At 37.2% G+C, this 16,044-nt stretch overlaps 2 protein-coding genes across 2 annotated transcripts in view; one reads left to right on the forward strand and one right to left on the reverse strand.

Annotated features, from left to right (window-relative positions):
- Positions 1-2,059: 2,059 nt before the first annotated feature.
- LOC107593861 (Krueppel-like factor 13) lies at positions 2,060-2,898 on the reverse strand. The gene is made up of 2 exons (XM_016283742.1): positions 2,806-2,898; positions 2,060-2,726 (listed from the first exon to the last, which is right to left on the reverse strand). The coding sequence occupies exon 2, from the start codon at positions 2,597-2,599 to the stop codon at positions 2,060-2,062; it is 540 nt and encodes a 179-aa protein (XP_016139228.1). The 5' UTR covers positions 2,600-2,726; positions 2,806-2,898.
- Positions 2,899-10,199: 7,301 nt separating this feature from the next.
- LOC107593862 (uncharacterized) overlaps positions 10,200-16,044 on the forward strand; it is a 19,075-nt gene continuing 13,230 nt past the window's right edge. The window contains 15 exon segments of the mRNA XM_071582408.1: positions 10,200-10,316; positions 10,495-10,638; positions 10,772-10,955; positions 11,791-12,002; positions 12,165-12,189; positions 12,192-12,343; positions 12,655-12,750; positions 12,953-13,069; positions 13,190-13,312; positions 13,315-13,409; positions 13,503-13,650; positions 13,652-13,700; positions 13,969-14,137; positions 14,139-14,176; positions 14,256-14,410. Coding sequence (XP_071438509.1) covers positions 10,200-10,316; positions 10,495-10,638; positions 10,772-10,955; positions 11,791-12,002; positions 12,165-12,189; positions 12,192-12,343; positions 12,655-12,750; positions 12,953-13,069; positions 13,190-13,312; positions 13,315-13,409; positions 13,503-13,650; positions 13,652-13,700; positions 13,969-14,137; positions 14,139-14,176; positions 14,256-14,410 — 1,824 coding nt within the window.

The following is a 16,044-nucleotide window of genomic DNA, read 5'->3' on the forward strand; positions in this document are numbered from 1 at the left end:
CAAGTGTGTTCACGTAGAGGTTTTGTGTGCCAGTGTGAATAAATCCAGTTTAAATTAAAAGATGCAAGGCCGTCACATCGTTTTGGATACTTTTTATTCGCATCCAAAATTATGCAAACATTACGGACTGCTAAACACTCTCATGCGGTGTATGTTTCATTCATACTCGAAGCCGGACGGTGCTCTGGTGCATAAAGTCTAAAACGGACTCATAGAAGTAATAATAACATTTGATGTGCCAGGAAATCCCTAATATGGAAATAGGCATCCCGCTATCGCTTTAGCTGAGCCGAATTACAAGCATAACCCTTAACTGTTGAAACGTGAAGACAATAAACGATTGCGACAATATATGGTTTATGTGTGTTTTTCAAGTCTTCTCCAGGTAATAAATGAAGTATATGAATGATACCGTGCTAATTGACAAAGCATTTATTACTACAGATGCACCGATTGGCCGGCCAGGGACCAGAATTAGCCGATTTTCTGCATGACCGGCCGGTTCTGAGCTGGTCTGTTTTGCGTACTTTCCATACTTTTCCAAACCGCGTAGGAACCCTGCTATTGGTTTGGTTTCATATTTAAAGCTATCCTTGCATTTTCCCCAACATTTCTTATTTGTATGTTTAAAAAAATATATTTAAAACATTAATCTTATAAAATGCTTTATGCATTCAAAATTTTGCAGTGTATATGCATTTATAGCACCTGAAGTAGGCTACTGTGGGACACAGACAGTACCATCTCTTCACATTGGAATCTCACTTAAGATGGCAGTTACCCTGTGAAGTCCACTTCGCAGGGTGCACCTCTAGTGTACTAGCCTTTAATTTGTCTTGTACTAGATGATGTATTCTGTACAAGTACTGCACTAGTGTTTAGCAGTTTAGTTGCCACTCTATTTCATTAGTATACTGTACTAAAGATTTCTTAGGTGTTAGTGTACAGCAGTACAAGTAACTCACTGTACTAGTTTTACTTGCCTTAAGCTTCTGCAGTCGTGTCCGTTAAAAGCTATCACCTTTTCGCCACATTAGACATCAATTCACGAACAAAAACAATTGCTAATAGACCATTTGTTAATACCTCACGAAGACAGGCCAGGTGTGTGGCTTAAATAGCTCTTTTAGCTTCAGTCAAATAATAGAAAGTGCATTTAAATGGGAACCTGCGCGTAAGCGGGTGCGCACACGAGCGTTCAGCGCTCGAGCTCTGTTAATATGCAAATATGAGGCTCGTCACTACACTACTATACTCGGTCCTCCCTCACGCGCTCCTTCCTTTGTTCATAAACTTTCTTTGTTAGGAGGCCACAGTTGGGAGTTTTTTTCCACTCTTTTGTTCAACTAACGAGTAGTGATTTACATTATTATCCACAAATTCACTTTTAAGATCTCTATTCAGAGCCGCTGGTTAGAGTTGACAGAAGGAGCCCCTGACAACAGTCAACAAACAAACGGCGGATAATTAAAAGTTACTGTAACCGAGAACTATAATAAAACACAGCCGATGGTTAAAACCCTCCATAATATGCTTATCCCACAGTGAAATTTAAAACCAATACAGGCAACACGAGCAGTTCATAAAACTATAATTTCATACTGTCCGTGTTTATATAGGCAGAGTACTCATACTCGCATAAATGTGACCATGGACCACAAAACCAGTCATAAGGTCCTTTTTTTTTTTAAATCGAGATTTATGCATAATCTGAAAGCTGAATAAATAAGCATTCAATTTCAACACAAATATTTGAAAATCTGTGGGTGAAAAAAAAATCTAAATATAGAGAAAATCGCTTTTAAAGTTCTTAGCAAGGCATATTACTAATCAAAAATTAAGTTTTGATATATTTACGGTAGGAAATGTTCAAAATATCTTCATGGAACATGATGTTTACTTAATATCCTAATGATTTTTTGGCATAAAAATCGATCATTTTGACTCATACGATGTATTGTTGGCTATTGCTACAAATATACCCGTGCTACTTGTGACTGGATTTGTGCTCCAGGGTCACAAATACAAACATAAACGAATACAAATGATATCCGCAGCATTAGCCACCATCCCCTCCCATGTGCTCCAGCTCACCTGTGTGGGTCCTGATGTGCGCCTTCAGGTGGGATGATTTGCCGTACACCCGGTCACACCCGTCGAAGGTACAGAGGTGACGCTTGGTGGGGGAGCGGGGTGCTCCCCCTCCTCCCCAAATCTGCTGAGGGGTGTTATTATACTGTCCTGGGACCGGGGTGGCAGAGGGGGTCATGGTCGGCGTTGGGGTGGTGGAGTCTGACAACGTGGTGTAGCCGCTCTCTCCGCACGACGAGTTGCTGCTTTCGGAGTAGGCCGACATGGGGCGAAACTTGCCGTGCAGGTCGGTGAGGATCTCCGCCACCGTCATCACGTTGGCCCCCTCTAAACGAAGCGTCTCCCGCACCTCCCTGTCCTCGCTCGACCCGTCTGGCTCGCCGGCAGGAAGGCCCTGAGGAGGGGCCTGAGCCGCACCAGACACCGGGGTGGGTCGATGGAGGACGGGACCGCTGGATATCGACACCAGACACTCGGCGGCCAGATAATCCGAATAGGCGAACGACATGTTATGCGCGACTGCGTTTAACGACTAAGCAAAAGTTACGACGGAGAGCCGTTTCCTGAGTGCGTTCGGTTCTTCTCCAAAGACTTCCAACTCGTTGCTTTTTCTCACCAGCAGCGGCCTCTGCTATCTATCTATAGTAAATACAAACAAAACAAATGAAATAAACGATAAAAATATCCAAAAAGAAGTAAAAAATAATACGCTACCGGCGTGACTGCGTTTCAAACCCCAACGTGGTGTCCTACATTGCCCCTCGTTTCATTGTGTCTGCTGCTAGAACCGGCAAAGCCCACGCCACGCCCCCGGTAGTGAGTCCTACTACGAAGAAGGCTTGGCTCATGAATATTAATTACGTAACGCGCCGTTCTTCCGCTAGTCTCTACGGATTGGCTGAAAGGCAGACGTGAGTAAGTAGGCGGTGCTCAGTAGGCGAATAAGCGAATCACGGCGAGCTCATGAATATTAATTATAATGCGTGACAGGACACTCCAGGAAGGTTACCGCGCAACTTGAGCATTCACACACTTAACATTGGTCGTAGTAGGATTCGTAGTCGCCAGCATGCAAAGAGAAACACGCACCAAGTGACGTGGTGAACTGACGCGCGATACGGGCGTGGACCAAAGAGTGACTCTTTAATAATACTAAGCCAAATGACTCTGTGGAAAAAGAGTACAGTTTGCTTCGAATAATGACCTTTGTGGAGTGAAAGATATAACTGGAATAATAACATAACTCGCTTTCACAACGAAAAACACAGCGGCCTAGCGTGAGGGGAAGCCCCGGCTTAGCGTGCGCTGAGGCCGGGCTAGAGTGAGCGGAGGGGGCGGGGTCGAGAACGGCGCGCCCGGCGGATCCGTCAAATGACCCGACAACCACATGTGACGACCCCGGGCTGGACTCCGCTTTAGTCTTTGCAACTTTACAGATCTTCTTTATGCACCAAGAGCTTGTAACACTCCAAAGAGAAAGGAAAACTTGAAATTGCGTCATATGACCCCTTTAAATGAATTCGTATCAGTTGGTGACGCCACAGTATAAATGAAGAGGCGGCGTCCTCTTTATATGTTCATAGGAAGCTAATCTACAAAACAAGCCAGCTTACATGGTGAACCTAGTAGTGCTTAGTTCATGGAATTCAGTGTTTGATTGGTTTCTTGTTATTTATTTCTTTTCTTTTCAGTTTACACCAAAGGCGGGGCCTATTTTAGACTTACGCTATTCATCTCTCATGAAATCCTCACTTTTCTGCAGTTTCCAAACAACATTCACTTTCTATATACTGCTGCACAATGAACTCCTCAGTAGATTGGACCAAGGTCATCAATACGTTCCTCCAAAGACCAGATGGAGTCTGGCATCAGAGTATTCAGTGTTGGGAAGGTTACTTTGGAAATGTAATAGGTTACAGATTACAAGTTACCCTATTTAAAATGTAACAAGTAGTGTACTATTTCAATTAGGCTACTTTATTAAAGTAATGTAACCAATTACATTTGATTACTTTTTGATTACTTTTCAAAATTTCTAGCGAATGTTTTCAACTGTTAATCATTTTCAAACATTAAAAGCAGACGGGGTTAACCTTACAGCAGTACTCAACACTGATTAATGTCAGACTTTCAAAATCCTTAATCTTTTGAATTAAGATTATAATACTTACATTTTAAAGCACAGCCACCACAAAATCCATCTTTAGCACCTCTTTTTTTGAGGTCTTTCTGAGGTTAAATGCAGATTTAAATTCATAACAAGAAAACATTTAATAGTTGTGATACTGTTTTTGAAATCAAATCTTTGCGTAACTATGAAAGGAAACACTGGCATCTAATGATGCCTTGGGGAAAAACAGTTCATCTTTAAAAATAAAGCATATACATAAACCCACATAGGAAATAAAACAGTTAGCAAATAAACATGTGTCCTCTTCTGTGTCCTAAACTCCTAAAACATTGGTATTTTAGATCAGTCAATGCAATTTGGGGAAAAAATCAGTCATATCTGTATGTCTGTGAAAATATTCAGATAACCCCTTTGTAATCATTAACATTTTTATAAGTAACTGTAATTTAATTACAGTTACATTTATTTTGCAATTAAATTGCGTAATTCCGTTACATGTAACTTACTCCCCAACACTGAGCGTATTTTACAGAGAACAACATGCCATGCAAAACACAGCAAGATCATGCGATATACAGTCACTAAAGATAAAGTAGGGCAACCTAAAAGCTCCAACAGATGCTGTGAATCATGCATGATGGCCTCCTCCCTTTTTTGTCCAACATCTTACTTGAAGGTGCAGTGGAAAAATAGGTATTGCTGTGGAAATAATGGAATAGAGTATTAGTAGGTCAGTGAATATAAAGGCTGCTTATAGTTACTTTATGCAGTGTGCTGTGTGTGTTATGTAGGTGCATAAGACACCATGAATACCACACACACAAACACACATACACACATGTTGGGTTTACAATATTGGAAACAATTACAAAACAAAATTCTCTTAAAGTTATAATATCTGCAACTTTGCTGCAGCTTTTATGTTGAAGATATTTTGTTTTAGGAATGTCTAGGAAACAAGAAAAATATACTAATTAAGCAAATTACTTTTGTTTTATGCCCTGGCCTCCTTAACGGTACAGCTAGCCCAGTAGATGGTGCCACTAAAATGTACTGAGAGTGCAGACAAGCCGAGATTGTGTTATACATTGAACTTGTGTCTAATGTATAGACTCCACTTAAACTTCTTACTATCACTTATTTAACCCTGTAAAACTTGACATATGAAATATTAGTCAAAAAATATATTTTTAAAAAATGTGTTCATTCAATATATAGACAAAATTACAATAACAGCATATAATGATGATAATAATAATAAACAAATATATTGCATGTTTTTTTGTTGAGTATCATACTCAACAAACTCTCTGTGGCTCATATGGTGTGACATATAGGATGATATAGCCTAGTGCTCATAATCGAGGAGGAAAAAACACCTACATTTTATGCAGAGGCTCTAACTGAGCAAAAATATAATATTTTGTGCAGTTGCTGGTATTTATATGGCCAAAAAGTATTACTGAATTTGGATAGCTTGTAATGTAAAGAAATTAGATCTTTATAACAGTAAAACAGACTAAATATGCACAGTACTAAAAACTAAAGATGTAAATATAAGTTGTCACTCTATATTTACCAATAATATGTCTAACTAAGGTATTTAAATGCTTAGTTTTATGTTTTTTTATTTGCATAGTGGGGGAAAAACATATTATGCAATGCAGTGTTGATTGAGAGATGCGTTTCTTCAATCAGTCCAGTAAGTGTTTCTCTTGAAATTATACTAACAATATAGAAGTTATTCATAAAATCAAAGATTTCACAGCAAAAACACACATGTATCATGGCCTGAAGGAGGACATTTTTACAAAAAGTCCTTTTACTTGCTAAAAAAGTGTAAACGTACAAAATTTCTGGAAGATTTAAAAGTACGAATGTGATGCAATTAATGTTATAAAAGAAATATCATTAAAATTCATGAGCATGTTGTGAGAAGGCAGAGTCGCAGTTCAAGATGTCCATCGGTATGCTGTGAGATTTTGTTAGCTGGATGGTCCCCTGGTGGGCATCTGTCCTCCGATTGGTGTCTGAGAGTCCAGTCGGTTTTTACAAAGGCTTAACTCAACATCTATCCATTCACTTATGTGCTTATGCTTTCCTAGTGATGGTCTCTCTCTCCTACAGTGCAGGGCATTACTTTGAATCCAATCACTTATGGCTATGTCTCCGGTCTGTCTAGTGCTCCAAGATCTCTGTTTGATTACGTTACTCATATTTTTCAGTGGTAAGTGTTTAATATCCTCTTCTTTAATATCCTCCTTTGATTATTAAGAGAAAATGTGACCCTGGCCCACAAAACCAGTCATAAGTCGCTGGGGTATATTTGTAGCAATAGCCAAAAATACATTGCATGGGTCAAAATTATTGATTTTTCTTTTATGCCAAAAATCATTAGGATATTAAGTAAAGATCATGTTCCATGAAGATATTTAGTTAATTTCCTACTGTAAATATATCAAAACTTCATTTTTGATTAGTAATATGCATTGCTAAGAACTTCATTTGGACAGTTTTAAAGGCGAGATTCTCAATATTTTGATTTTTTTTGCCCCCTCAGCTTCCAGATTTTCAAATAGTTTTATCTCGGCCAAATATTGTCCAATCCTAACAAACCATACATCAATGGAAAGCTTATTTATTCAGCTTCCAGACGATGTATACATCTCAATTTCTTAAAATTGACACTTATGACTGGTTTTGTGGTCCAGGGCACAAATATAGAATTCTAAATATTTTATGGATTTTCAAATAGTTTTATCTCGGCCAAATATTGTCCAATCCTAACAAACCATACATCACTGGAAAGCTTATTTATTCAGCTTCCAGACGATGTATACATCTCAATTTCTTAAAATTGACACTTATGACTGGTTTTGTGGTCCAGGGTCACAAATATAGAATTCTAAATATTTTATAGGCCAAGTAAATGTTTGTTTCTCTACAAAGTTTTGTGCAAGTGTTAGTATGGTTTTTAACTTGTTAATGTTTTTTGAAAGCTGACTGCCACAAACTGCACCAAGATCAACTTTGCAAGTCTACTTGCCCTGGTGAGAGTATATACATGTTAATAAACAGGTCTTTTGCTATTCATCCATACATATTTATATGGATATTCCACACAAACATGATTATCTAAATAACTATGTAAACATTACATAAAACATTATTTACATATAAGTGCCCAATGGAGTTTTTGTCCAATTTATCTCACTTCTGGGTCAAGACATATACAAATATATCTGGTGTATGTTGACAGATGTGCAGAAAGGGCAAAGGCACACATGTAGATACAGTACAACCATAGCAAGTGCCTGGAAAGGTCCTTCATCAGGAGGCAGTCAGTTAGCTTTGGACTGTGTTGTTGACATTGATGTTCAACCAGGATGTCCAGAAATTATATTAAAGGTATGTTCTGTTCTATCAGTCATTCTATATATGTAATCATTTTGTCATCCACATTGATATAGCTTTTCTTGCTTTACAATGCAACGTATTTTATAACAAGCATAATATATTGAGATTTAAATTGAGGCAGTTGATTTCATTTCAGATAATAGCCAGTATTCACATATGGCTATACCTATAGGTTTTATTTCATGTTTGCAATCATGTTTCATGAATTCCATATTTGTTTTATTTATTTGTATGTAGCTAAGGAACATTCAAATAAAGCACAGCTCATCAAAAAAGAAACAATTTGGTGCTAGGCTTGAAGAACAAGGTAGTTTATGTTCCTTTTGATGTGCTACACTCACTCACACTTATCTAACTAGACCTTTTCTGTGTTTGCATTCAATTATTATTATTAATTTGTATCTGGTTCAGGCTGTCAGAATGTCAGAACATTTTAACACAATACTTCATTTGATGTGACTATAACCACACACTATTGGTGATGTAGAGAGTTGTTAAGAGGTTGAAGGTCCATCTGGTGTTTTGATTTCTCAGAGAGTCATTGGAGAGGAACCCCCTGCGGTTCTGGCTCGAGGAGCTGAGCAGGTGACCCTTGACCCTCAACATCAAGAGGTCCATTCTGAGCATGTTCCAGACCTCGCACTTGGGACGAGCCAGAGTGAGAGAGGTGAGAGGCACTGTAACTCACTCTGCATGCAAATTTGTGCATGCTATTATTCAAAAATCTTATGCCCATTTTTGAAAATATATTTGAGGCATACATGTAAAGTTTGTCAATTTCGGTTATTTTAATTCAAGAATGCAATAACATTCAAAAGTTTAGAGTCAGTAAGATTTTTCTTTAAAAAAAAAAACTTTAATTCAGGAAGGATGCATTAAATTGATCAAAAGTGATAGTCAAGACATTTATAATGTTACAAAAGATTTCTATTTCAAATATTTCTATTCATCAAAGAATTCTGAAAAAAAAACTTTTCCACAGAATATTAGCACCACTGTTTTCAACACTGATAATAGAAATGTTACTTGAGCAGCAAATCAGCATATTAGAATGATTTTTAAATGACACTGAAGACTGAGTAAATCGTAGGAATAAATTACATTTTTAAAACGCATTAAAATAGAAAACTGTTATTTTAAATTGTAATAATATTTTACTATATTACTACTGCATGTTTCATCAAATGTGACACTGGACCACAAAACCAGTCATAAGGGTCAATTTTTTGAAATTGAGATTTATACAAAGCTGAATAAATAAGCTTTCCATTGATGTATGGTTTGTTATGATAGGACAATATTTAGCCGAGATACAACTATTTGAAAATCTGGAATCTGAGGGTGCAAAAAAATCAAAATATTGAGAAAATCGCCTTTAAAGTGGTCCAAATGAAGTTCTTAGCAATTCATATTACTAATCAAAAATTCAAAAAGCTTAATTTAAATATAATGAAACAAACGTGTACCCAAAAAGTAAAAAAAAAACCTGCATTTACAGTGAAAGCATGATTTTCAATAAAATAAAAATTTAATTTTTTAGTATTAACAAACAGTTTTTAAAAAATAAATTAACAATAAAATTATATCTAAATCAGTCACAAATGGGGCACAAATGGCACCATTTCTTGAGAATGAACCAAATATGTTCTACATGGAAGAGGTTACATATTTTCAGCTTTCATTTTTCTAGCACTCTACAGATATAATAATGAAGATAGATAGATAGATAGATAGATAGATAGATAGATAGGAACTTTAAGACATTTTGTGGCACTAAAAGCCACGTCTGCAAGTCACCCGCCACTAAATGACCAATTTAGGTGATTACTCTTGAATGCTTTATTCCACTTAGACTATTTTATACCATTCAATGAAACCTCGTTAAGTTCAAGATTTTATTTATTTATTTATTGGCAGTATTTATCCAAAGTTGAATTATCACTGTACACCAAAGATATGGAATTCTTTCAGTTTTAATGAAGATAGATAGATAGATAGATAGATAGATAGATAGATAGATAGATAGATAGATAGATAGATAGATAGATAGATAGATAGATAGATAGATAGATAGATGGATAGATAGATAGATAAAAGCATTTTTCATCGCTTAAAAATATATATGTTATGGTAGATCTATTTTGAAATATTTATATGTCTTAATACTCAATTTCCCTATGGACAAAATGAATGGGATTTTTATTTCCAGAACCGTAAAGTTGTGTTGCATAGTTTTTACTTCTCTGGAACATAATTTATTGTGATGTGATGATTTGCAGCCAGCTTTTTATGTTCTGCTTCTTTTCACAGTGCAGTTGAAGAGAAGTCTGGAAGATGGCCAGAGACATTATTCTAGAGATGCCGGGTTTCTTTTGCCAAGCGCTGTCAGCATCAGAGCTCTTGGGTTACTGAAGCAAAGGGGCCCAGAGTGGAGCTCTGCTGTGAGGGTCAGGTATGGTGTACAAGGTAAGTAATTTCTACAAATAACATAACATTTTTAAGACAACAATGCAACAGACTGTTCGTTCATTTATTTATTTTTTCAGAGGATTCACAGAACATGCAGGAATGTCACATGACCCAGAACCTCCACAGCGAGTCTGACCCAGTCCAGATGTACCGTATAACAGCAGCACATGAACGGCACTGTTCCCATTTCATCAACATAAACCACAAGGTCAAATTTATTGTCTCACAAATACAAATGTACTCTTTGGTTTCACTGGTTTAAAAAGCGTTCTGCAATTGATTCTAGTACTGATTCCCACTTGGTTTTTTGCACTGTAATGTGCATAACATGGTTCATGATAACAGATATGGCAACCTTCTGATTAGTGGATTGTTTCCATCAACAGATTCACCTTAAACATGAACGGAGCCCAATCAACGTTCAGTCATCACTTGATGTAAGCTTTGGAAAGCAGTGGAACCAGAGCAGCAACAAACACAGGATCCTCTTCAATCAGTCTGGACCCGGCCTCACCAGTTATGCTGTGGAGGTTCAGCTTTACTAAAACATTCAGACTGAATCTAGACTATGTACATCAGATGTGTTCTCCCATATTGTCAGCTGTTCAGGCTGTGGTCTTGATTTTTATTATGTACCATAATAATGTATACTGCCTTTTCCAGCTCAGCCTGCGACTTCTAGACAGAGGACTGAGTTACAGAACTCAGCTTCTGCACTCTTGTTTCAAGAAGCAAAAATCTGAGAGCAGCACCCATCTGAAAATCAACTACAACAATCAGATGCCTCTGGTAGCTGGTGTCCACTGGAAGGACGTGTCAACAAAGACCTCCCTTCAAAAATGGGAAGGTGTGTAAGTATATATTCCAACCAGAATCAAACTCTCATTTGTGAAGTTGTAGATTTTAGATAGAGACAGTATATCGGTACCATATCTATTATCTGCCAATATTAGAGATTTTTTTTTTCATTTGTCATATTGGTCAACATTGGATTTTTAACTGTGCATGTTCATTTACTTAAAAAAAGGGAAAGTTCACCTAAAATTAATCTAGTTAATCTAAATACTTATAAAGAATTGCATTTTTAAATGTAATCTTTAGCAAATCCCAAAATTAATATCCATATTTCTTATTTTACATTATAATTTTGTAATGCTTAAATTCACTTGTAGCATTTAATGTTATTGAATATAGCTTTTAGTGTTTTAGTTTTGCTCTATTTAGAGCAGTGATTATCAACCGGGAGAGAGTTGATAATCACATGATAATCAAAATAATATTTTCCCCCTCTCAACATTTTTTTTAATTGAAGAACATACCATTCTTAAAACTTGTGAAATGACTTTTTGAAAATGTTAAAAATCATGGTACATTAATCAGTTCTCACAGTTTCTGTTAATACAGTTTAGAAACAAGCAAATTTGTCATAATTACAGCAGAAACCCCATATATATCTCAGCCTATATGGGTTGGGGGCTTTGATTTAGACAAAACAGTACAGAATTTTGTATCTGCCATTTATCAGTAATTAGATATAACAATAATTATCGGCTCATCATTGTCCTGAATTTGATAGCAGTGCATCCCCATAGATTTTATTTGAAAGGAATGCCATGAATTTCTACAGTTCTTGTTAATATTCTAGTTCATGTAAAACTGTACTTCATTCATTATGTTCACATGTTCATTCAACATGGATACCCCCTGGCTCTATGTGTACATAGTTCAAAAACTAACTCAGTCCCAGTGTGGCATCATGCAGTTCAGCTCTGAGGTCACCACACGGAAACTGGTGAACATCCAAAGTGTTACACTGGAGGGTTTCTACAAGGATAGAGGCAAAAAACGACAAGGCCAGCTCCACCTTTTTAAACCAACTGTCAGTTATATTAAGGTGTGAATACAGTACTTTCTATAACCTCTCACGTCGAGTTTTTAAGTATTTCTCCCAAGGTACCTCATTCCTAGCCCTGTTTAGCTGTAGATTTGTTCATATTGTCCCCTGGAGAAACTTCAGGATAAGTGAATGATCTTAAGTGTAATGGTGTCGTTGAAGGTTGTTGGATGGAACATGTTGGGCAAATTTGTGCATACTCCATCAGCACAGCCTGGACATCAGCATTGCACGGGCAAATCTACATAATCAACGGCAAGCAAGTGAAGACTCTGGAAATAAGTGCAGGCTATGGCAAGCAGGACCTCAATATTTCCACAGTTGTCAGTACTCTGGATAAGGTACCAAAAAATTAGTTATCTGCTCTTGCAGTTTAAATATGTCCAAAAAATGTGTACTGGTCTTTGGATCTAATGCTTGCATGAAAGTTAGCCATTCTGGACTTCATTGAAGACTCTGGAAATAAGTGCAGGCTATGGCAAGCAGGACCTCAATATTTCCACAGTTGTCAGTACTCTGGATAAGGTACCAAAAAATTAGTTATCTGCTCTTGCAGTTTAAATATGTCCAAAAATGTGTACTGGTCTTTGGATCTAATGCTTGCATGAAAGTTAGCCATTCTGGACTTCATTTTTTTTTAATTTTTGAGCAGAAGCTAAAGAAGAGGCTTTTAATGATGACAATGACCCTGTCGGATCTCAACAACCCTTATGCAGAGCTACAGATGGAGGGTGCCATAGAGGAGATACGATAATGAAAAAGTGTTTGCTCACTTCTGATCTTCTGTGTTCTTGTATATCTTTACACTGAACATCATCGGATCTTCAACCAAAACACATGGATACATAAAAGTACTTATTATTCAGATGAAGGGCATCAAATTCTTCCCAGCATTGATGTGTTGTACATTTACAATTTTTAAGTGGAATTAAATTAAGAGTCTTTTTCAGACGGATTTCCCGACCTCTGTCAGCCTAGTTACTGAGGTGCTCTGGAGTCACAGGAACAACAGTGAGTTTGAATATCATTCTGAAGGGAAAGTAGCCATTGACGACAATAATTACCTTGTAAATAACTTAAAAGTGACATTTTGCGAGTAATTAATGACTAATTTCTTAGTTCTGAGTTTTGTTAATAATGCTATGGGCGGATATTGAGTGTTTTTATTATTTTTCATGACGTTCCAGGCTAATGCAGCAATAACAGTATCTCCTCTTGGAAACATTGGCAGTTCTATCAATCTGAAGGCAAATGAAAAAAATGCAACACTTCACTTTAATCTAGACAACAAGGTGGCAAAGGGCATCAATACTGTGTGTGTGTCCATGCTGGCTTTCATCAGACCTTATTCCCAGGGGTCACTTCTGATGGTCAGATTCATTTAGCTGCTAATTCTTCTTCAGAAAGGTAAACTGATAACAGCAGTTATGTCTTATTGTAAGACATGTTAACTCATAATTTCTTTCTTTATATTACCTATCATTTTTTCCCTATCTCTAGTCTTTTCCTGCAGTGTACAGTAAAAAAGAAAGAAGAGACATTTAGTGCTCACTTAAGTGGAACTCTACCGCATGATCAAGAATCGCAGCTATCTCTTTCAGCAGATATTTTCAATTCAATACAAGATCTCACTGCTTTACCTAATTCAGCTAGTTGGAGTGGTTGGAGTACTAACTCAGTCAAAGGGTCTAACTGAAGGTAAAGCCAAGATCATTTACTCAGTGTGCAAATTCACTTTTCAGTGAAAGAAGTTCAGTTTTAGAAAGTTCAGTATCTTTTAGAGAGGTCGACTTATGATTAATTAAAACAAAGCCAAAATTTTGGGTAGAATTCAAGTTTATTTATTAATTTCATTACACAATGGGCATAGTAGTTTACAACCCAAATGCAATATCTAATTGAATGTGTTTGTCTGAAATGTACATGTTAGTGATTGATACTCTCATGTTGTGTGTTTGTGGTGCAGGAGAGCTGACTGTAGTAGTGGATGATGCTGTATATGGACTGGAAGTGACTCGTCAGCATGAGAGGAAGTCTGGAGAAGATCTTAATATTTTACTATGTCTAGTTGCTATGGAAGAGTCACTGTGTGTAAACATCAGCAGTAATTTAACACACTGTGGGTGCAGAAATCTTCCAGCTATCTCACTTTATCCCTTGGCTTCATTCTGCAGGTATGTTCAACAGCATTAGCAGACTCTTGCTATGGCTGTGTAGTGGAATGCAGTATGTCTCTGTCTCTGTCTATTGGAGCAGGGCTTCCGTTGAACAGCAGCGCAGGTGTGAATGTGAACTGGAATGACAGCAGTGTCTGTGCCCAACTGGAGCTGCATGCAGGAGCCAGTGGCTTGACAGCCACACTGGAGCAGAGTTCACCCCACACCACACAAACTACTGGACAATCTCAGGTTCGAGAATCACAGTCATTCAGTAATTGTGAATTTCTGAAAGGCTCCCATAGTTCTTCTCAGATCTCATTGACACCAGCTGACACACAAGAACAAATGAAGTATTTGTGCAGTTTCTTTTCCTCCTTGTTCCTCTTCAATGCTGTTGAATTAGCTGAACTTCCTGGCTGTATGCAAACAAAGAAGTTGCTGTTTATTAATGAATTCACCAGATTTGAACTGACTAATTTTAAGCGAATAATGAGTAATGAGTCATATGAACTACTTCATGGGGTTTTTATGGTACTAATTTTCCTTTTGCGAACTTGACAATCATAGTCTTTCATTCTGCTTAACTTCTTTCATACTCACTAATGGTGCATTACCATTATTTAATGTAATAATACATTAAACATAAAATTTACTCACCCTCATTCTTTTGTGGAACACGAAAGAAGATATTTTCAAGAATGCTAAAGAAGAACACATTTGGGGCCAGATTTATTAAACAGGGCAAATTAGCATTAGAGAGCAATTCCATAAAAGCGCCGATGAAAGGGCAGAATTCTGCTGGTGATTTACTGACAGTGCACACATTACAGAACAAAGACGCAACATCTCATTTCCATGATGACCAGCACAATCTACCAAGAGTAGCTCAAATTACCGCCTGCTTTAAGACATGCTTTTTTTGGGCGTTAAAGGGGTCATCGGATGCTAAATTCACTTTTACTTGTGGTTTGAACATAAATGTGTGTTGGCAGTCTATCCTATAATGATAAAAATCCACCCAGTGGTTTTTATTTGATCCCTAAAAATAATATCCCCTTTTTCAAGTCAGGTCATTCTCAGCTTCTTGTCTGTGTGACGTCAAAGACGCAGTGAATTACTTTTGTTTGTGAAGGGAATGCGCCCCCCGATCTACCTAAATGCATTGCGAATCATACGTGATCCAGCTTCACTTACAGCAGAAGTGAGTATAAGGGGTTTTTATGAATCTTGGGTGAGCAGAGCTCATTAGCATTTAAAGCAACATGCAAAAAAAACCGGGTTGATTTCTGCAGAGCTGATTTTGACAAGGTAAAAAGGGTGTTGTTTTACACTACCATTGAGAAATTTTAACCAAAGCATGCTATAGACTTTTTATCAAGACCCTAAAAATCATATCAACCTGTGGAAAATGGGCATCCGATGACCCCTTTAAATTATGGCGCAAATACCAGTAATTTGCCGAACGCAAATGTTAGTAAATCACATTGCGTGTTTTATTTTAATACTCTCCTCGCATACATTTTTGTGTCTGAAAGGGAAATTCCTACAAATGCATATTCAATAAGTCAGGCACAAAAATAACTGTCCACGCCTTTTCAACGCTAATTCTTCACTGCGTGTCTTTAGTAAATCCTGACAGTACTATTTTAACACCAAAAGACGGTTTGCGCTGGCGCAAGCTGTTAGTAAATCTGGCCCTTGGTTATCATTGATAAGGACCAAAACACTGAGACATTTTTCAAAATATCTTCTTTTGCATTCTACACGATGTTTATTAAGCAAATAGTTTTGGTGACTATTTACTTCCACTGTATGAACCAAAAAACACTGAGGCATTTTTATATATACTCTCTCTCTCTCTCTCTCTCTCTCTCTCTCTCTCT

The sequence above is a fragment of the Sinocyclocheilus grahami genome, unplaced genomic scaffold (genome assembly GCF_001515645.1).
Source record: "Sinocyclocheilus grahami isolate Dianchi unplaced genomic scaffold, SAMN03320097.WGS_v1.1 scaffold176.1, whole genome shotgun sequence".
In the NCBI taxonomy this organism is placed as follows: Eukaryota; Metazoa; Chordata; class Actinopteri; order Cypriniformes; family Cyprinidae; genus Sinocyclocheilus; species Sinocyclocheilus grahami.